Source organism: Mauremys mutica, chromosome 5, assembly GCF_020497125.1.
Source record: "Mauremys mutica isolate MM-2020 ecotype Southern chromosome 5, ASM2049712v1, whole genome shotgun sequence".
NCBI classification, from domain to species: domain Eukaryota; kingdom Metazoa; phylum Chordata; order Testudines; family Geoemydidae; genus Mauremys; species Mauremys mutica.
Window position 1 is genome coordinate 93,465,545 of NC_059076.1, and position 22,753 is coordinate 93,488,297.

The 22,753-nt window shown below is 44.0% G+C and overlaps 1 protein-coding gene across 9 annotated transcripts in view; it reads right to left on the minus strand.

Moving 5' to 3' along the window:
* FIP1L1 (factor interacting with PAPOLA and CPSF1) overlaps positions 1–10,762 on the minus strand; it is an 81,275-nt gene extending 70,513 nt beyond the window's left edge. For 3 of the 9 annotated variants that reach the window (XM_045018153.1, XM_045018157.1, XM_045018155.1), the window contains exons 1-4: positions 10,539–10,756; positions 8,872–8,911; positions 2,859–2,916; positions 1,412–1,518 (exon numbers count right to left, since the gene is read on the minus strand). In XM_045018153.1, coding sequence (XP_044874088.1) covers positions 1,412–1,518; positions 2,859–2,916; positions 8,872–8,911; positions 10,539–10,620 — 287 coding nt within the window. In that variant the 5' untranslated portion in view covers positions 10,621–10,756. Of the gene's footprint in view, positions 1–1,411; positions 1,519–2,858; positions 2,917–8,871; positions 8,912–10,538 lie in introns of all 9 variants that reach the window. The other 6 variants (XM_045018152.1, XM_045018151.1, XM_045018150.1 and 3 more) reach the window with 6 other exon arrangements.
* Positions 10,763–22,753: the final 11,991 nt, after the last annotated feature.

Consider the following 22,753-nt stretch of genomic DNA (forward strand, 5'->3'; position numbering starts at 1 on the left):
GCTGACACTGTTGAAATTTGGAAGGAACTCAGTGAGATCTTAAAAAGAGAAATATGTAATGACAGAGTTAAATTACAAGCATTAAAAAAATGAATGGGACAAGCACTACCACCAACTCATTTTCTTGCAAATATTCTCAATACTCAGTATCAGGGCCAAACCTTAATTGCTGAAGAAGAGGAGTTGGCTATGACAAGGACATTCAGCAATCATCCCTCCATAATGCCAACTATAATAAACTTCAGAGCTAAGGGTGAACCATTCAAGAAATATATGTTTGCTGATGATGTTTTAAAGAAAGTCACACCAGTGAACTGGTGGAAGTCACTTAAGCACTTGGATTCAGAGACTGCTGAAGTGATAATCTCACTTTTAACAGCAGTAGCTTCTTCTGCCGGTGTAGAAAGAATATTTTCTTCCTTTGGACTAATTCATTCCAAATTGAGAAATCGTTTGGGACCTGAAAAAGCAGGAAAGCTTGTTTTTCTTTTCCAGATTATGAACAAACAGGAAAATGAAGATAAAGGTGACTGAGTTAGCTGCAGAAGCCAATATTTTAAGTTTCTCATGTTGACCTGGCTGATATAGTTGACTTAATTTTTTTTTAATATTTCATTTAACTATTTTAGTTTAAAACAATTTTAATAAAAACAAACCTGATTTTAAAAAACGTGAATATTTAACTAAATTCAAAAATTCATATGCTTATTTTGTTAAAATATATATGTCTGCTGCTGAAGAAAAAAATCCAAAATACATAACGTTGTTTTAGTTAAATAAAACAATGTAAATGTCTGTCTGGTGATATTTTCCTCCTAATACAGCATGGCAAGAAAATCCTCCAAATATTAATGATTAACCTGTTGAATTGGAAATAGTTCACCTCCCAATGACTTCATAAATATCTGCTTCAATTACCTTTGGTAAATGAAATAACCAATCATTCATTTTCTGATATAGCTGTAAAACTAATCTGAAAAGTTTTCAAAATAAATCACTTAAAAATGTATAGTGTGTACCTTCTAAAAATGAAACCTATATCTATCGCTGAGTTGTGAAGAATATGTATTAAGGTTATAACAACCAACAAGAATGCACTTTTATGTAGAAATCTATGATTAAATTGAGTCTTCCTGACTAGTGATTTAAATCGATTTGATTTAAATCAAATCCACCCTGGGTTTTTCAGAAAGTGAAAATGTAACCCACCTGCTGGTTCTTCCTTGCAGAAATTTTATTTTACAGTTTTCTGTTTTCAGATCAACTTGATAATTAAATTTTAATTGGTTAACCAGATGAAAAGGCTACATAGAAGCACACAGAACAAATTAGTTGTCATCTATTTCAAGCATTATACTTGCTGCAAGCTCCGAGTCAAACACTTAATATTCAGGTACTGAAAATAACTTACCCATACTGTGGAGCTCCTGTTTTAATATCTCCTATGGTGACATGAACATCATCCTCATCATCATCATCGCTGTCGCTGTCACTGTCATCCTCAGCCTCTGTCACCTTCTTCAACAAAAACAGACAAAAGGTACAATCAGATATTTACCTAAAATATCACAGACTTAAGTGTCCATTCCAGCAAACTTTGGTGGAAAAACAAATTAACCTTAACACATTAATTTATATTTTTTGGCTTACAGCTGGCATTTACTGCTTAGCACAACAGGGTCCTACCAGGAAAACCCAACTTATCCATTGAGTCTATGTTAACGTTGATGATATCTGGATGCAAAGGGGTGATAAGACTTATGTATCTTGAATGTCAATATGCTATTTGTGAAATGTAACATTTTGCAAAATAAAAAAAAACTGGCTTTGGCTACTCAAGACCACGGTTTATCTACCTAATCCATAACAGTTCAGCTCTACTGTCATCTGCTCAACACGGAAAGAACATAAAAATATAAGAGACCAAGTTCTCTGCATCTTTAAATACACATTCACAGCAAATCAAATACTAATATATACAAATGCTGGTAAAAACAATGTTCAGGTACACAAAATTCAGCAAACACCACAAATTTTCATTAAATAATTTACATAAACAATTTCTTTTCTCTATAGCTCGGTGAATACTACTCATCAAATAACTTAGTCAATGTATACCAATAACAGTCCTTGAATAAGTTATTTGATTTTTTTTTCTATTACTCAAGAATTTATAACATTAAGGCATGCTTTTTAGACTGCAGTTGACCCTATATGTATACCCTTCCTATTCCCCCTTTTCCCTTGATAACCCTAATTTTATTAAAATGTCTTAATATACAGTTCTTCCATGTAGCATATAAGTTAACTGCCTGGAGATGCAAAAGGGGAAAGGGGCAGACGGTATTAAAAATTAGTATTAACATGCATACACATTTAAAACATTGTACTAATTAGTTGTCTCCGTGTATCCAAAATATTAAAACTACTGTTCATTTACAAAATCAGAATTACCCCCCCCCCAAAAAAAACAACGTTTGCAGCACTAATAGTAATTAGCATTTACACAGTACTTTTAATTGGACAACCACAAAACACTTTCCAAACATTAGGTAAGCTTCAACATCCCTGTTAGACCTGTCATTGTTAGACCTATTTTAAAGGTAATTCTTAGTGAGGGGTTAACCTATGAGACATGCACAAGGTCACACAATAAATACTGTTTTGGGTATTAAGAAATTTCTGGCAAGCACTGCATATAAAAAATGAACTGAAAATTAGTCAAAGTGACAGAACTTACGAACTAATGTGTAAAATCAGTTACTTTGGCAAAGTTCTTTAGTCACTGAAATTATCATTGCCCCATGTGAAAGCAAAGCGTACTAACGAATATGTCTGTAATATATATTTAAAATTACCGTTTTCACTACACCATTTTCAGCAGCTTCCTCTTCATTTGCAGAAGGTGGTGGAGCACTTAAAAACAGAAAATGCAAGCTAGTTACTATGTGTACCTACAGGTTCCAGTGAAAAAGCACTTTGAAGTATAGCCAATGTCCCAGCAGTCTTTTATATGACTGCTAAGCAAAAATACTCTAAGAGATAACTTAATGTCAACTTTCCACTATAAGGTGACACAAATTATGCAAACTAGATATTTTCAGAGTACTGTATTTTCAATTTTTCACCATGTTTGGAACCTGCACCTATTGAAGTCAAAGTATATGAGTATACTTTGGGTATATTGGGAGCAGGATTCAGTCCTTAGCATGCAAAAATGAGGACTCATATTTTACAATGACTAGGTTGTTTAGACACGTCTTCCATTAAAATGATGAAAGACGTGCCTAAACATCCAAGAATGCTTCAAAAAAAAATCTCTATCAAGGTTTCTTTCTCTCTTTTTATCTGGCACAATAGTATAAGATATTTTAGATACAACATTTGATTAGCCTTTAAATTTGTTGTAATATGATTTGTAATGTCCACCAGTTTTGAAAATACTGTTTGTTTTTTAAGTCATTGTTGCACTCTGAAATTTATAAAAACAAGTTAACTCAACAGCCAGTGTTTTGTTGCTTCTGAGACAGCAAAAACTGACTACTAAACTTAATTTCTAACTTTGTGTTGATATCCTTGTTTACTTTGCTTAACAAACAAAACAACATACAAGAGCCATAATGAAAAATGCTCCTTAACTGAAAAGGAGAATATTGGTACTTAAAATTATTTCCTCAAGCCCCTAGATGGGATCTGTAGTCCCAGCTTCTTTCTGGATGGGCAATCAGACAAAAAAACAAATTCAGTACTAACTTAAATTGGCAACACTCCCAATGCTTCAATCAGAGTTGCACTGGCTTGTTACCAGGGCTGGTTCTGGGATTCAAACCTAGGTGTTTCACATCACTGTTTACTAGGATGACACACTGGCTATTGTCAAGTTAAAAAACAATCATTTAATTTCATGTTTTTGAATTATGCTGGAATTACAAGAATGGAGACTAAAGCATTTAGTAGTAGTACAACCTTCCCCACTCTGTCCCAACCTGAAATAGGCCAATTTAGGGGTTAGGAGGTAGTTTGGTGTCCATTCAATATACTGCCAATAGTGATGCCAATTATTGTTAATCAGGACCATTTGTTCTGTGGTCAGGTGTGGTACTATTGACTAAAACTGCAGGAACCAACTCATTTAACAGCTGATCATTTTACCTGCCACATAGCCAATATTCTAAAAAGAAAACAGATTTTCCAGTGCGACTTTAATTATGAGATCACTACAAAGCCTTAAAAATTAACCAATACGTCAGAGAACTAGTCCAGCACATGTTATTACTATGGCAAATACAATTTAAAGTTTATTTGCCACAGAGGCTGGTTCAATAAACCTGAAAATATTTTTCGTTACACATGCTCAAGTACAGTGACACTCAGAGAATGCACATATACCTCTACCTCGATATAACGCTGTCCTCGGGAGCCAAAAAAATCTTACCGCGTTATAGGTGAAACCGCGTTATATCAAACTTGCTTTGATCCGCCCGAGTGCGCAGCCCCTCCCCCCCGGAGCACTGCTTTACTGCGTTATATCAGAATTCGTGTTATATTGGGTCGCATTATATCGGGGTAGAGGTGTACATTATTAACTTTCTCATGACTCCGTGTTTTTTCAGTATTTCTTTTCATCACCAGTTGTACTCAAATGTGACAAAGCACTTTTACAGCACACCTAACTAAGCAAATTAGCATGATAACAATTTTGACAAAAGTTGTAGAAATGGAGCTGGTGGCAGCAAGATTAGGAAATCAAACAACTACACTGAAGGCTAGATTCCCAAGGGGGACTTAAGCCCCCTGCCACCTAGTGGAATTCACAAGCCCGAGTTGGCTCCTCACACAATGCATAGGGAGAGTTAGGTGTCACAAAAAAGGGATTCACAGAAGCCAGCATGCTTGGTGGAGAGCTGTCTAAGTTAACCAGTACAAAATGATGAGAGGGTGAGGCCTTAAATACTACCCTTCAAAGGTGATTAGGCAGCAGCTGAGCAGCAGTTTAGTGAATGCCAGTGGCACGTAAACGTTGGACTTTGGTACCTAAACCCTTTTGTGACTCTAGCCCCAAGGGTCTGAAAAACCTAGAAAAGAAGAAAGGCTCATGGGCATAGCAATGAAACACTATGGGGGGAGAGATAGCTCAGTGGTTTGAGCATTGGCCTGCTAAACCCAGGGTTGTGAGTTCAATCCTGGAAGGTTCCATTTAGGGAACGGGGTTAAAAAAACAAAAAAAAAAAACAACAACTGTCTGGGGATTTGTCCTGCTTTGAGCAGGGGGTTGGACTAGATGATCTCCTGAGATCCCTTCCAACCCTGATATTCTATGAATCTGGAAATTATCTACAAAAGATACTAGAAAATCAGAAGACAACAGAATAGTGTAATTTCCACCATCAATATCAGAAGACTCACCAATATGAAAGTAGTATTACAAAATATAATGAAATAATCCCTTTTCTTTCAATCTAAGGCTATGGCTACACTTGCACTTCAAAGCGCTGCCGCAGCAGCGCTTTGAAGCGCTAAGTGTAGTCAAAGCGCCAGCGCTGGGAGAGAGCTCTCCCAGCGCTGTCCGTACTCCACCTCCCTGTGGGGAACAGCGTGGGGCTTTGACCACACTGGCGCTTTGCAGCGCCGCAATTTGCAGTGCTGGAGTGGGTGTGTTTTCACACCCTGCTGCAGCGCTGCAAATTTGCAAGTGTAGCCATGGCCTAAGAAATATGTTTAAATTTTCACTGACTCCTCTCCACAAATATGACCCCGTGGATAGCAAAGCTGGATTCAAATGTTTACAAGTAGATACAGTGGAACATGATCGTAATTGATCATATATAATGATTCTACTTCCATATGAAGGGAGTTTGCAAGTCCAAAATTGCTTGAGTGCATTTTAGTGGACTTTCACTCTTCTTATAATGAAGCTTCGCTCCATTAGAACTGAATCCACTGTTGAATACAAAAGTCATTATATAATAAACAGATGTAAAGCATTGAATTTCAAAGGGATCATCTCTACCCCACCATTGCCCTCTGGGGGGAGGGGTAAAAAAAATCACTTTGATGCAGAGAATCAAAGGAAAAAAAAAAAAGGCCAGTCTTGCAATAGTTGTTTCCAGCAAGGAATAAAGTACTTGCTACAGCTACTCCACATTGTGGCCTTGATGACACTGAAAATTGTTAGCAATTCTTCCACTATTGGTTAAACATCAGTGCAACCTTGGCATCAGTGTTAGCAAAGGTGGAAAAGGTTGAATATATTGGTGTAGGCCTTTTTAACACTGTCATCTAACTCCGTTCCTAGCTAGTTACTATGGGTGACTATAAGCAGGCTTGGAAGGATTAGATTTTTTTAATTGGTACATGTGGATTTCTCTATACCCCCCGCCCCCACACACACAAACATAAATACATTTCCATAGATGATAACCAAAATGTACAGATAGGCAGAGTATAGAGTCAACATCCAGTGATTTAGACTTGTTACAAATTCCCTATGAATGAATAGTAAAAACAGGTGTAATTTGTTCATTTAAGGGTATTTATTTGTATATTTTGACATGTGATGCTGAAAAGTTGTGTTTTAATGGTTTATAAAGCTTTAACTTTTTGAATCTCAACATCTACTTTCATGCAATAATTGTCTGACCCCCATAATTTCCTGCAACTGTGCACATTTTTTAGCATTTTTTCAATTTTTATCAATTTAAACAATATTATCTGCTGAAATTATAAAATAAAATTATTGTCATGCCTATCTATAGTGAAAAAAAAAAAACACACTAAAACAGCATGTCTAGATTATACTGTAAAAATGCCAGACCTCGAATGTACTTTAGTGCTTCCATCAGCATCAGCAGAACTGCACTGCGCTAGACTAATGATGGGTAAACTGCTAAAAGGCCCAGATTCGTAAAGGTATTTGGACATTGCTGAGCTCAGTGTCACAACACCTAACTGATTTAGGAGCCTAAATCTTCTTCCCCAAAAAGGGATTTAGGCACTTTGGAGTCTAAAACCAGACGGTTGGGATCACTGCAACGCTGAGCACAGCAACACCTAAATACCTGGGCCAAAGTCTTCAGTGTAGTTGCAGCCTAGAAATGAAGATGCAGCCTTCCCAAGTTATATCTTGGCAGGATCTGTCTCCAAACCCTGCAGTTGCAGAGGACACTGGGCACAACTGCACGTGTAGGGACCTCTGGATGATCTCTGTCACCAAGTTAACCCAATGCTTGGCTGAGATATGTTCTTGGATGAAGAAAAGCTGGTTGACGTTAAGCCGCTGTAAGACTTCGGTTATACTGGAAGGTAAAATAAAATGCCAAGAAGAGTTTGTAGGCACTGTGCAATTTAGGAGGCTTTCCTGGATTCCTTGCTGAAGCTAAACTCTCACATAGCAGCACCTTACAAGTCATATGTTCTACCATCTCTCCCTGGCCAGAAGTCATGTCCTATCCTTGTGAATAATGACCTGGCTTTGGTAATTCATGCTTTTGTCATCTCCTGCCTGAACTGCAACAATACAATCTACGTGGGCCTGACAGCTGCTGAGGAAATTAGAATCCAGCAGCATATCTCCTCACTAACACAAGATACTATGAGCATATCACACCTGCCCTCTGCTCACTACAGAAAATCATATCAAGTAGAAGATTTCAGTCCTTACCATCAACGCACTAAGTAGCCTGGTCAAGGGATACCTAGAAAACACTTACTGCTCAGGAATTTCAGTCATTCTTTACAATGCCACTTCTCAGGCACAATTTAAAAGGGTTTAACTGAAATCTAATATGTACATTCCCCAACAAGACAATCCCCAGGAACATTCAGTATATATTTCAGCCCTAGAATCTGACTTTAGGAACACACTAATCAAGTCAAATGAATAAAAAACAAGAACTAGCAAAAGTGAATGGTTCCATGTTGATATTTTTAATGTCATATTTATTGTTGAATGCCTTTATTTGCTCAATATCTATTGTGTCACCTGCCCTCAAAAGAGAGCAGTAACCCCCTGGAAAACAGAGCGAAATGTTCTTATTTCACTGTAAAAGCAGCAAAGAGTCTTGTGGCACCTTACAGACTAACAGACGTTTTGGAGCATGAGCTTTCGTGGGTGAATACCCACTTCGTCGGATGCATGTCGTGGAAATTTCCAGGGGCAGGTATATATAAGCAAGCAAGAAGCAGGCTAGAGATAACAAGGTTAGTTCAATCAGGGAAGATGAGGCCCTCTTCTAGCAGCTGAGGTGTGAAAACCAAGAGAGGAGCCTCTGGAAATTTCCACAACATGCATCCGACGAAGTGGGTATTCACCCATGAAAGCTCATGCTCCAAAACGTCTGTTAGTCTATAAGGTGCCACAAGACTCTTTGCTGCTTTTACAGATCCAGACTAATACAGCTACCCCTCTGATACTTATTTCACTGTAGCTTCTATGCTGAAATGTTATATGTTGCACGTTCATAGCAAGTACTAAATTACATCATATATCCCTATACTGCCCACAATAATCCATTTAAGTGTGTGGGGGGAAGGGTGTCCCACATTGTACAGTAGTAGGCTCCCAATGTAACAAAAGCTATGTTAAAGAAATTTGTTAGTCCTTTCTACAGTGATACTGATAACCCTGAAAAGTGGACTTTCATATTTAAGACTGAACAGCCCAAATTCTAGGTTAAACCATTTAAAGAGTTAATCAGACTGGCAGATTACATATGATATGAAGGAGATATTCAAGGGCACCACTTTAGGTGCCCAACTTCCAATGACTTACCAGTGGCTATCACTTTGCAAGGAACAGGTGTGAAATGATTTGTTCTGAATACACTTTTTACACAACTACATTAGCAAATTCACAACTATCAAGACACCCACCTAGCTTTTTGTTCCTCTGGTCTCTCTGGTTCATTTTCATCTGTCAAAAGCAAAAAACATTATTTAAAAATTATGTATTAGAAACCATGGAGTCAAAAATAGCAGAGTATCTTGCAAGTTCTAATTCTGTACCACTAAATAAAATGGTGGCCCCTCCAATCCTGAGTTGGATCTGTGTGGTCAGACACGTGAGCCAACACAGCACCCCACTTAAACCAACAGAGCTCCACAAACAGACCCTTTGCAGTATCAGGATTTTAGTTTTCTGACTATTCATGTGGTTAGAGTAAATGGGTATGTCTACACTGCAGCTGGAAGCAAGCCTCCCAGTCAGGGAAAACAGACTCAAGCTTGCAAGGTTCAAAGTAGCATGCTAAAAACAGCAGTGTTGATGTTGTGGCTTGGGCTGGAGCTCAGGCTCTCAAACCAACATAACCCCTTAGGTCCGACAGCCTGAGCTCTGAGTCCATGCCACAATGTCCACACTGCTATTTTTAGCATGCTAGCTGAAGCCCCACTAGTGAGAGTCTGTCTACCCAGACTGGGACGCTCACTCCCAGTGGCAGTGTAGGAAGTCAAGCTCTACAAGTTTCAAACCAGAAAAGAGAGAGATTAAAGGATTTCAAACTTGTTTTCATTTTTAGGTCACTTATTTACTGTTATCATTATACTTAAATGTGAGTTGTGTATGTGAAATTTTAATCTACAATAAAGAGTGCCTAAGATAGTTTATTGGTGTTGAGAATTCAAAGAATTTTAAGACAATTTATATGAAAGGCATGACAGAAAATAAGGCTTTGGTGGAACTATTCAAGTGAATGAAGGCTGCAAGAATGGCCCCTAAATATGTATTCAGTACTCCCATACCAATCACAGCTCAGAATTTCCTCAAAGTACCTGAGCAACTACTACCTCTCAAACAACGAACCCCCTCTTAGCACACATACATTCTGATCAGTCACTATATTCTAACCCTCCTTTCCAAAACGAGTGGATTTGGTATAGGTTATAGATAGACCGAAGCATTATATGAATCCAGTCTCCAAACGGCCTTTCCCTCTTAGCTCTTCTACAGCCAATGGTACAGTCACTATACAGGATAGCGAAATACACATTTTAAATCTTTGGTATTTCAAAGGAGTCTAGATATAGGAAGTGCCTAGACAGGATGGTGATGGCGAAGTTACAAGTTCACCAGGGAGAATAATGGACTTTTTAAAGGGGGGACGCATTTGTGGCGCACACAACGAGCACTGGCCTAGGCCCGTGGCGGGGGGGTGGGGGGATAAAGAGGGGATCGCTGAAGACCCTCAGGCGGCCAGGCTGTAGGCGGGGGCCAGCAGAAACGGGGCGGAGGGCCAGTGCCGCAGGGCGGGGGATCACCGGAGGCATCCCACTGCTTATTAGGAGACCCGGGTTGCGCCATGCCCGGCGCGGCCGCATTAGCAGGTGGTTCCCGCACCAGCAGCCCCCGGAGCGGCTCCTGCAGGAGATGGGCGAGCGGGGTCGGAGGCAACGGGCCCGGCCCGGCCCAGGGAGCCGGCCTAGGTGATGGGGAGAGTGGGTGCTGCGCACGCTGGGGCCTAGCGCTCCCCTTGCGGCCTCTCCCCGTCCCGCGGCGCCAGGGAAGGAGGCCGGGCCAGGCCGGGGCCTAGGAAGGTGCGTACCGCCATAGAGCCACTCCTCCTCCTCATCGCCGCCGGTCCCGCTCAGGTCCGCCGCCAGCCGCTCCACCTCGCCGGTCGACATGGCCGCCTCCCCCGGGACGCGCCGGCTCCTGCGAGCGCGGACACAGGCACCCGCCGCGCCGGCTCCCCGCGCAGCCCCGCGGACGCTTCCAGCAGCAGCCGAGGAGGCCGGTGTGTGCAGCGCCCGCCCCTCCCCCGCCGAGGAGCCGCCGCTCGCTGGCTCAGCGCTTCCCCTCCCCCCGCCGAGTGACTCACACTCACACACACAGGAAAGGGCCGGGCCCCGGAGCACTAGGGCGCCGGGCCGGCCCCCAGCGAGGGCAGGACAACGGGGGCTAGGGCGGGGAAATGGGGTCTGCCTCCTCCCGCGGCAGGGCGTCGTGCGGGAAGGAGTAAGGTGGCCTGGCCCTTGGGGCAGAGTGGGGAGAGAACCCCCTCTAAGGGGCTGGGCTGCCTTAGGCCCACAACCATCACAGCGGGCCCTTCGCCTGCTAACTGGTGCCACAGAAACAGGGGCTTCTCTCTGCAGCCAGGGGAGGGGGAAATACACACTTGCCAGCCACGAGGGTTACCGAAATCCTCGGTGAGACCCAGCCCCAAAATAAAAAGATTAAACCAACTCCATGGGGAAGTCGGGGGGCGGGGGGGGGATATGTCTCTAGGGAATCCCCAGCTGGAGGATGCTGCTCATTGCAGCTTGGTGAATCCAGCCCGTAACAGGTCCACATTAATGGAGGCCTTTCCCAGGCTACTGGCACAGGGAGAAGGGCTTAACCTCCCTTATCGTTAGGATGTGTGGGGGCTGCTATTTTGTTCCTTGCTACCCACTCACGTAGCATTATCCTGCATCCCTCCACACTGCAGCCAGGATCCTGCCCTCCTCCCCTCACTGGTCTTCCCCTTGCTCCTGCAGTCTCTGTATTTCAGCTGTTCTCCCATATTTCCCCTCCCTTTCCCTTCATCCGCCCAGCATCCTCATCTCCTTTTCTCACACCCCCTCCCCATTCCCTTTAGGAATCACTATTTCTCCCTACGTTGCCATGCCCTCCTCCTGTCCATTTAGCATGGGGCCTGAGACCATTTTCCTTAAAGGCAGCCTTGCTTCTGTCCCCTTTCAAAAACAATAGGCAATGGCTGCCATCTTTGTTACAGGAAGCGTCCCTTACACATGCAGCAAATGGTGGCCGTCTTTAACATTGTTTCAGCCTCCGCCAACTAATGAAAAGTTTAATGATAAAATGCAAGAAGAGGGAGGTGTGGAAACAAATTTGGCCCACCCTGGGTCCACTTCAGCCTAGGTATGTGGGTTTTTCTCATCCCACTGCAAACACTGAAAGAGAAGCTCTCATGCCATCATCCACCCTCTGAAAATCAAAACAGAAGCCTATGCAAATATTAAAAGCTCCACTTTGTGGCAGGGAGCTCATTCTTTGAATCATCTGCATGGACAACCTTATTTTACAGCTTTGTACTTGGCATAGATGTAGTCTTGAATGAAGAAATTTCCTTTTGAAATGTTAAATGTTTGAAAATAGTGTGATGAGCATGAATGGAACATTACTTTTGTTAATTATTTAACCATGCAGTGAAGTCAGGTCATTTTCATTGCTACAAGTAAATTCTAATTTACTATGCAATCATAAATGGAGTGAGAAAGGTGGTTCGATTTGGAAAGTTTTCAGACCTGGGTTTCCTATACAAGTTTTATATACACTTTAAGGAACATGTATCTTTTTATTAAGGGTCAGTACAGTATTTCTCTTCTCCCCTCCCCCCCATTTGTTTACTTTGTATATTGGGCAGTACTTTGACCTTGGTCATACCATGCACTCCATGTAGATACAATGGTCCACCTGAGAAGAGTGCTTGCAGGATTGAGCCCTTAGTCTATGCCAGTTACACTGTTTCCCCTGTAGAGTCAGTCAGTTTTACTTGTTTGTTTGGACTTTCACACATTAGAAAATAAGAAATTGAATTAAAAAAATCTGATACTAAACCCACAAAAATTGACATGACTCAAAGGCCAGGTGCAGAACATAAAACTACTTTTACATCATTTTTTAGAACTTACAAGATTTCCAGTTTACAGTGAGTCTTTAAATCAATACTGATTATTTTAATTTCCAGAATGCTTAAGTATTTGTACAAGTAATAATTAAAATAGACTACAACTAACCACCAATATAAATTTCATCATTAATGGAGTCATTCTGGACTTACACTGATTAATCTGATTTTGTGCACTGGCTAGTAGTTTCTCTTTCAAACTGGCTTACAAAGAGAAATAATTGCACTGTGTGGTGTATTTTTTTAAAAAGAAAAAAACCCTCATGATTTCTTGACAGAACTTTTGTTGCTTTGACTCCGCATAACTCTGAAAACAATGGAAGTTAAAACATTGAAAAATAAAAACAACACTGGAAAAGCAGAAGGCAACAAAAACAAAAATTTTCAGCGTTTGTGATATGTCAAAGAAAAACCTAGATTTTTAGCCTTCAAGATAATTCAGTTTGACAAGGAATTAATTCTGCATGGGTATAGGCCCAGCGGCCTGGTGATCAATCAATCCTTTTTGGCATTAATTGTTCACATCAAATAGTTTTCCAGACTAATTTTATCTTTCATATTGTTCTGCACTGTAAAGTTTTACACCACAGCTAGTAGGTTGAAATAATAGATCAGAGCTGAAATAAACAAAGATACAAATCAGACCTGAGAATGGAAAAAAAGATGCATCAGAGTGGGAATAGTAGGGAGACACATCATAGCTGGAATTAAAAGAACATTCTGCTGCCATTCATCACCACAGAAGATCAGGAGTGTTTATCGTCAAGACTGAGAATTGAATGTCATTAGGTGAAATATGGTAATTTGTAGCTTTTTTCAAATAAATTAATAGATATTTTTTAGATTTTTTTTTTAAGTTGCCTGTGGACAGGGTAATTTTTGATGGTTTCTGTAGGACTGATTTTCAACCACTTTACAAATTCTAAATATTTATTTCTTGTAATTAAGCAACATGTGGAATAATTTTTGAACTACTTGCCTTTCAATAATTTATTGTGCAATATTAAGTTGGATGGTGTGAAAGAATAATAATCTGTTTTGAGATATAAGAGCAAGGTATTGTGGTTATGGCTGCCATCAAACAGTGTAATTGATCTATAGGCAACCACAGCCCCTTTAAAACTTATGGTCATGCTAGCCACCTTCCATTTAGACTAAACAGAAGTAATTAAGCTCCTTTATGGAATAAGATTGCTGGAGACAATGGAAACCATCCCCCAAGGCATTAGGGCACATGCAAAGCTGATAAACAACTAAGCCATGCAGGCTGAGGATCTTCCTTGGGGACTGATTGGAAACACAGGGACTGGAGCATTGAGTGGCTGCAAATGGTGTGTCCCTGTGAAAGCCATCAGAAAAGCTGAGAAGCAGTCATGAACACAGAGTCCTGAGAGGGAGCAGAGTCTGATTCCCTTCAGGCACAGGAAAGGCAGGCTTAGAAATTGTGAGAAAATTTGTTAGTCTCTAAGGTGCCACAAGTACTCCTGTTCTTTTTGTGGATACAGACTAACACAGCTGCTACTCTGATGCCTGTAGTTTGTTCCTACTGTGTTCTGGGAAACAGGACAGTCTGTACGTTCTTTGTAAATAGGATTTCACCAAAGAAATACCTGACACATATCATTAATTTTTCCTCCTAACAAAAACATGACAAGACATCAAATATTGGCTAACTACTTTAACCAAGGAGCAACACTGTTAGTGGTGGGATGGCGTTTCCAAGGAGAGAAATTGTGAGCTGGCATTCTTGTTGAGCCATAATGGAGGTGCTCACAGAATACAAAGATGCCCAAAACAGAATTAAAACAAGGTTTACAACACGAATCGGAGATTTCTCAAAATAATTTAAAACAGGAGCTGAAGACCTTGGAAAAGAAATTAAAGAAACATTTAGAGGTTTCCCAGAAAGGACTGAGAGACCTGAGGTTGGAGATACAAATCTCTGTCTGGACAGATTTGGAAACCCAACTACAAAACTCCCAACCTGGAATGGCAGGATGGATTGATGAGGTAACCAGCAACTTGATTATCATGGACACGCCTTTCCAGGAAATAGAAATGAACAGGAAAACTTTGTCCAATTTAGAACTTCCTAACAGAGATGAGCTGCTGCAAAGACTTAAGGAGCTTAAATTAGCTTCATAAGTAAATCAAAATGTCACTGTAATCCATTTGGTTGAGGAATTGGGCCAGCCAAAGCACTTGGATAAAACAGGACATTTTCAAGACTTTTCTACCCCCCTTTATAACAGAGGCTCAGAAGGGAGAGATCTGATTGTTGCAACTCAAGTAATACAAAAGCCAACTTTCTTTGAAGGATTAATTTCTTGGGAGGCTTATTTGGCTCAATTTAACATACCCCAGATGAACAGAGAAGGGGGTTTCTATCAGCCAACTTGAATGGAGCAGCTCTGATGGTTCTTCAGAACTTACCCCAAGAAAAGAGTCTAAATCAATCATCCAGATTTGGTACTAGGCGTTGATACGCAGTTTGGAGTCGTCCATCAATAAAAGCTGCATAGGGTGCAGCTGAGAGCAAGGAGATGGAAAGAAGCGAACCCACCTGAACTTGTAGAAGCCCTGAGGAGATTTGTGTTCCTGACATAATTAGATATCAGTGAGAACTTCCAGGATATATTAGCAATGGACCAATTTATAGATGATCAACTGGACTTGCAGATCAAGATCAGTGAAAGGAGGTCAAGAATACTCTGAGAGGCTGTGGAATTTGCCACAGAACTTGAATCTTTCCTTGCAGCAGCACACCAGAAAATGTAGCAGATGCTAGTGAGGAAAATGCAAGCTGATCTCCATGAGCCTTCAATCAGTTCTTGGACCTCACTCATAGTTCTGGCTAAAGAAGATGGCAGCACCAGATTCTGTGTGGACTATAGAAAACTAAATGAAGTAACTTCAAAGGATTCTTATCAATTATCATGATTAGATGATACTCTGGATGCTGTAGCATGTTCAGTCTGGTTTTCCACTCGAGATCCTATAAGTATTGGCAAGTGGAAAGCTATCCACAGGATAGGGTCAAAAAATGCTTTCACAGCAGGACAAGAGGAGGCAGGCTTCAAATCCAAAGTCAGAGCTAATTCACAACTTATTTTGCCCTCTGAGACTCACCAACTAATCAAGATTTAATAAATGACTCTTATCGTGGGCCTAGTCTTGCTCCCACTGAATACTGGGAGGAAGGGTTGGCCCCATTCCTGAATTAATCAGTTGAGGGATTATCTACATGTGATGTTACTGCACAGCAAGCCAGGATGTAAATCTACATCACATTAGCTTGTGGTGCAGTAACATCCAATGCGGAAACTGGTACAGTACACTAAAAATTCCATCATTAGTCATTTGACATACTTTCAACTCACTATATCAGTGTCCATATGGGACATTACTATTCAACAAGCTAGTGCTCTGTAGATTTGCACCCTGGCATGCAGCTGTGTTCCTTGTAGGCAAATCCTGAGCCTGAGAGTCTTGGATTGTTTAATTCAAGGTCAAGGGGTTGAGAGAAGCATAGCAGAAAAAGCAATTAACAGGAGGGTGTTAGAATATGCAAGCTAAAATATGTCACCTATTATTTACACGTTGTCTCTTCAGCATCTGAGGGCACGACTACACTGGCAAAGTTGCAGTCCTGGCAGTTACAGAGCGCAGAAGGGAAACTGCTGATGTGTGCATAGGCACCAATTTTCCCCGGTGCCGGTGGGTGCTCATGCCCCCCCGCCCCGACTCTACCCTTTCCCCAAATCCCTGGCCCTGCCTCTTCCCCGAGCGCTCCGTGTTTCCCCTCCTCCCCCATCCCTCCCAGCCGCGTGAAACAGCTGTTTCACAGTGCAAGCACTGGGAGCTAGGAGGAAAAAGCGGGCACGTGGCATGCTCGGGGAGGAGGCGAAGCAGAGGTGGAGGTGAGCTGGGCGGGGAGCTGCTCCCACCAATTTTCCCCTGGAGTCAGCGCCTATGGTTGTGTGTTCACACTGACAGCTGCCTGTACAATAATGTGTTCACACTTACGGCACTTGCAGTGGTATTCGGAGTGGTGCACTCTGGGCAGCTATCCTAGAGTACCTCTTTCTCTTTCGCCACTAAGATTTGTTAAAGGTGGATCACGGGGCATCCTGGGTCCTGTCCCAATGCCCCGTGATGCATTGCTTCGCATCCCAGCAATCCCTGTGCTTCCGTCCGCATTTGGTGCAATCTTTCAACGGTTTGTGTACTGTGCACCCTGCCTCTTTCGGGCAGCAGGAATGGATCCCGAACTGCCGACCGGTATGCTGCTCGCTCTGACCAACATGTCACAAGTGGCAGCAGAGTTATTCCTTAACCTACAAAGGCAAGAGGAGTGCGACATTGATCTCACCACACATAGTAGCTACGACATGAGATTGCTTGTGGTATTCACCGAGGTGCTGACCACAGTGAAATGCCGCTTTTGGACTCGCGAAACAAGCTCTGAGTGGTGGAATCACATTGTGATGCACATCTGGGATGACAAGCAGTGGCTGCAGAACTTTCACATGAGGAAAGCCACACTCATGGGACTGTGTGATGAGCTCTCCCCAGCCCTGCAGCACAAGGACGCGAGAATGAGAGCTGCCCTGTCGCAGGAGAAGCGCGTGGCAATTGCACTGTGGAAGCTGGCTACTCCAGACTACTACCGACTGGTCGTAAACCAGTTCGGAATGGGAAAGTCGACCATTGGAGTCGTGTTGATGGAAGTGTGCAGGGCCATTAATCGCATCTTGATCCGAAAGACTGAGACTCTGGGCAGTGTGCATGACATTGTGGATGGCTTTGCACAAATGGGTTTCCCTAACTGCAGAGGGGCAATTCTGGCACCAGACCACCTAGCTGCCGAGTACATTAATCGCAAGGAGTATTTCTCAATGGTTCTCCAGGCACTTCTGGATCACTGTGGGGGTTTCCACAGACATTAACACAGGCTGGTCCGGAAAGGTGCATAACGCATGCATCTTTTGGAACACTGGCCTATTCAAGAAGTTGCAAACAGGGACTTTCTTCCCAGACCAGATCACCGTAGGGGAAGTCAAAATGCTCATTGTGATTCTGGGAGACCCCGCCTACCCCTTAATGCTGTGGTTTATGAAGCCATACACGGAGCAACTTGACAGCAGCAAGGAGCGGTTCAACAACAGGCTGAGCACGTGCAGAATGTCTGTTGAGTGTGCATTTGGCCATTTAAAAGCCCACTGGCGATGTCTGTATGGGAAGCTGGACCTTGCCAATGACAATATTCGTATGCTTATAGTCGGGTGCTGTATGCTCTGTAATATTTGTGAAGGGAAGGGTGAAAGCTTCACTCGGGGCTGGACCGCAGAGGTTCAGCGGCTGGAGGCTGTGTTTGAACAGCCCAAGACCAGGGTTATCAGAGGGGCACAGCGTGGGGCCATAAGGATCAGGAATGCCTTCAGGCGGCAATTTGAAGCTGAAAGCCACTATATTTGTTGCTATGCTCGGGACTGCAGTGTTATAATGCTAGGAGGTGATTGGTGCACATGATGCAAGAAAGGGGGCTTAACATAATTGTATGTTGCTTTGCAGTGCTCTTTTTGCTTTCACTTAGTAGAATAAAGATTGCTTTCAAACCAACACAATTCTTTTATTAAAAGACAACTAGAGGAGAAAGTTAAATAAAAAAATCATCAGCAGGGAGGGGGGAAGGGAAGGTCTCTAGAGGAGGAAGGGTCCCAAGATGGCTACAGATTTGTGTATGCCCAGGGATCATGCCCAACCTTCTCCTTCGGAGTACAATGCAGAGGGTGCTGTACTTCAGCAGGGCCAAACTGCAGGGGGATGGGGGTTCAGTGTAGTAGGAGTCCACAGTGCTGGACTGTGAGGAGGGAGGAGTGGAATGCTGCGGGTAGAGAGTGGAGCCAGGAGGTTGATAACACTGTGTTAGCGGTGTGTGGGGGGTGCATGGGAAAAACATTTGTGACAGCAGCTGCAGGGGAGGGCGGGCGCGGAGCTGCTCGGTTTGAAGAGCTAGTATTGCCTAGAGCATGTCCACTTGGCACTCCATAACATTTAAGAGCCGCTCCGTGGCTTCTTTCTGGTGTGCCACATTCTCCTTTCGGTCCCTCTTCTCGCTGTCCTGACACTCCTTCAATTCCCGTTTCTCAGCAGCGGAGTGCATCATAACCTCACGGAGAAAGTCCTTCTTAGTTTTTCGTGGCCGCTTTCTAATTCTATGCAGCCGTTCTGCCGCCAATAACAAAGAGGGAGGCTGGGCTCCCAAGATCATCTCTGTGAAATTTAAATGCAACATTTTACAGAAGCAGTATTGTTTGCAACACAGATAATACTGATTCAGTGCTTTAAAACACAGCCAGTACTCACACAGCTGTCACTAACTGGCTGATCCCAGGCAAACACACATGAGCCACAAGACCTCAAAATGATGAGTAGCCACAGGGGCAGGGTAAATCACTCTTTTCGGACCCTGCTGCTCTTGGGGAGAGCCAGCACTGTAGGGGACAGGGTCTGATAATCTTTCCTGTCCCCACACTTTCCACAGGAAGCGATCATTATGGAAGATATCTCGCTGCTGAGGGTGAGCAGGGAATCAAGGAAAGGTCTTCTCCAAGCCTGCGGCTTCCACCCTGGCTCCTATGTGGCTCGCCTGTGTGCAGCAATGGTCCCCGGTGATGGCAAAGTGGCATGGGAAAGTTACCATTAATGGGACTAGAAACAAAGCAGCTCTGCCAAGGAACCTGTGGCAGCGGATTGCCCAGTACAGTAACTCCTCACTTAACGTTGTCCTGGTTAACATTGTTTCGTTGTTACGTTGCTGATCTATTAGGGAACAAGCTTGTTTAAAGTTGTGCAATACTCCCTTATAATGGCGTTTGGTAGCTGTCTGCTTTGTCCACTGCTCTGGGCTGCTCAGAGGATTCAGGGAGCCTGGGGTCTTCGGCGGTGGGGGGCCCCCGCTTCGCTGGTAATTCGGCGGCGGGGAGTCCTTCTGCTACAGGACCCGCTGCCGAACTGCCCTGAAGACCCGCGGCGGGGACCCCCCGCCACCGAATTACCGCTGAAGACCTGGCACTTCGGCGGCAGGTCCCGCTTCGGCGCTAATTTGGCGGCGGGGGGGTCCTTCCACCCCAGGGCAGAAGGACTCCCCGCCGCCGAAGACCCAAAGCAGAAGCAGCTCCGGGGGCCCGGGCCCCGCAAGAGTTTTTTCTGGGGCCTCAGGAGCGAGTGAAGGACCCCGCTCCAGGGGCCCCAAAAAACTCTTGTGGGGGCCCCTGTGGGGCCAAGGGGCAAATTGCCCCACTTGCCCCCCTCCCCCCGGGCGGCCCTGCCACTGCTTGCAGGATTCTCTGGAAGAGCAGCCCCTCCTTGTGGGGATTAGAACCTGGGCTGTCAGCCCCCCCATCCACTCCCCTAAATTCTCAGTAAGGTATGTGGCTCGGCAGCTGCCCTGCAGCAGTTCAGGTGGCCCTCCCCCCATTGCCCTGCTGCTTCTGCCCTGCCCTCTGCTTGGAGCTGCTCCCGGGAGCTCCCTGCATGCTGGGGGGTGGGAGGAGAGGGGTGCTGATATCAGGATGTCCCCCTACTCCTGACCCCCCTTCATACCCCCTCAAAGCGGAGGAGGGAAACAGGGTTCAGGGACAGAAAGGAGGGAGCTTGCTGGAAGCTGTTGCTTCCTGTCTGATCTGCTTAAAAGGGCAACGTACTTGTTGGGGTCAGCATACTTGGGCAATGCACCTCTCTCTCTCTCACTCATGCACCCCCCCATCCCCAGCACTTTGGAAAGTCAGCACCTGTGCAGTCGTTCATGTGCTGTCAGGAGGAGGGAGTAGTGCGCTTCAGCTAGATAGCGTGGGCTCATCATCATGTTTAGTTTTTGCAGGGAAGTGTTTGCAACTACTGCCCTGCATCTATTGTTTCCTTCCTTCTGCCTTGTAGAGTCAGGCTACATTAACAACAGTTTATTAACTCTTGAGGGCTCACCCAAGTGCTAGTTCATCATTTAGCAGCAAGGCATTCCCTGGGAAATATTCCTCCCTCTTACTCCACTATCTCAACCAAGTGTCACAATCATTAATTGCTGTGTACAATATTAAACTGTTTGTTTAATTCTTATGGGGAAATTGGATTCACTTAACATCGTTTTGCATAAAGTCGCATTTTTCAGGAACATAACTACAACGTTACTTGAGGAGTTACTGTATAGCCACGACACTTTCCTGGAGATCTCTGAGGGAGATTCCCATGAAGTGAGGGAGTGGATCAATAGCCTGTTCCACCACTCAGACTAGGCATAAGGTGGGAAACAAGCCTGCTTTCGGCAGCCCTCCTGCCCTCAACAACTTGCTTCAGCAATTCACAAAATCAGATCCACTTACCAGGGGCCTCCTCTCCTGTTTGTGCTGCGCCAAGATCCAACTGCTGTGACTGGCTTGGCTCCTCCAGGATAGAAAAGAGCTCCTGACTGCATGCATCTCTGGCCTCTGAGTTATCCTCTGCCTCTGGGTCCTCCCTCCCCGTCTTTGTCCAAGATTTCCTCCTTCTGGCTCGGTCCACTCTTGACTGGCACGCAAGCCAACAAAGTATCCACAGGGGCCTTTGCAGTGGTGGTGGAGTTACCACCGCGTATCACATCCAGCTCTTCGTAGAACCGTCAGCTTGTGGGCGCAGCACCAGAGCGGTGGTTTGCCTCCTGCACCTTGTGGTAGGTGTTCCGCAGCTCCTTCACTTTTACCCTACACTGCAATGTGGCCCGGTCATGGTCCCTTTCTATCATACCTTGTGAAATCTGTCCATAGGTATCATAATTCCTATGGCTGGAGCACAGCTGGGACTGCACAGCCTCCTCTCCACAAATGCTGATGAGGTCCAGCATCTCGGCATTGCTCCAAGCAGGGGATCGCCTGGTGCGTGGAGCAGGCATAGCCACCTAGAAAGATGCACTGAGACCACTGCATGCATCACTGAGCAAACAGGAAGGGGACTTTCAGATCTGCAAAGGAATGTATGGGATGGGATGACGGTTGGTCACCTCAGGGCAGGGCAGTAGAATTGAAACTGATGACCAGAGAGATGAGAACAGGCATTGTGAGACACCTCCCGGAGGCCAATCACCATGGTGTCTACACTGGCCCTGCAGCACTGTAGCCACAGTGCAGAAAGCTCTATGCCTCTCATTGGGGTGGTTTTTTTAGAGCACTACAACTGCACAGTTTCTGTGCACTAAGAGGCTTGGCAATGTGTACACCTCGGGAGTTATAGCGCAGAAAGCTGCTTTACTGCGCAGAAACTTGCCAGAGTAGACAAGGCCTAAGTTTACCAATTTAGCCTACCTTAAAGTCATTGTGGCTCCCTTAGATCTACTTACATTCCAATAGGAATACTCGCATGTGTTGTGTTTGCAGTCTTGGGACCTTAATGGTAAATGTCAGGAACCAAGGCCTGCAGCAGAGCTAGTTTCCTGGTAGCCTTATCAGTACAGGCGGCCTGCAGCAGACTGCCTGATTGGATGGAAGGGCCAGCAGCAATAGTAGCTCAATGGCTACTCAATGCTCATGCCTACCACTGTGATTGCTTCTGCATTACCTTGTCCCTGTTGTTCCTGCCTTGTACCCAGCCTTGCCTCTGTCCTGCCCCCACCCTTAGACTCCTGTGACACTAAGCATCCCTGTATTCACACCTTACACACTATTGTAATAATCTTTGTACAAAATAGGCCTTGTGAGGTATCATTTGAAAACTAATAACTCACTGATCATTACTAATCTTCCATCATGTATGTACATGGTGGGAATTAAGAGTAATGGATATATGCTGGAATGATAACTAAGATATGTTCAAACCAGGTATATATGGGGAATTGTTAAACAAATTGTTAAACAAATCTATCCTGAACAAAGGCTTGCATCCGAAGAAGTGGGTATTCACCCACGAAAGCTCATGCTGCAAAACGTCTGTTAGTCTATAAGGTGCCACAGGATTCTTTGCTGCTTCTAAAGGAATGTGTGTTTACCTCAATTTACCTTTAAGCAGTAAAGAGACCCATCAGGTTAATGAGGGGTGGAGGCAAACCTCCCAGCTAACAAGGAGAGAAGACAGCATAGCATCTACACCCAGCAGGGGAG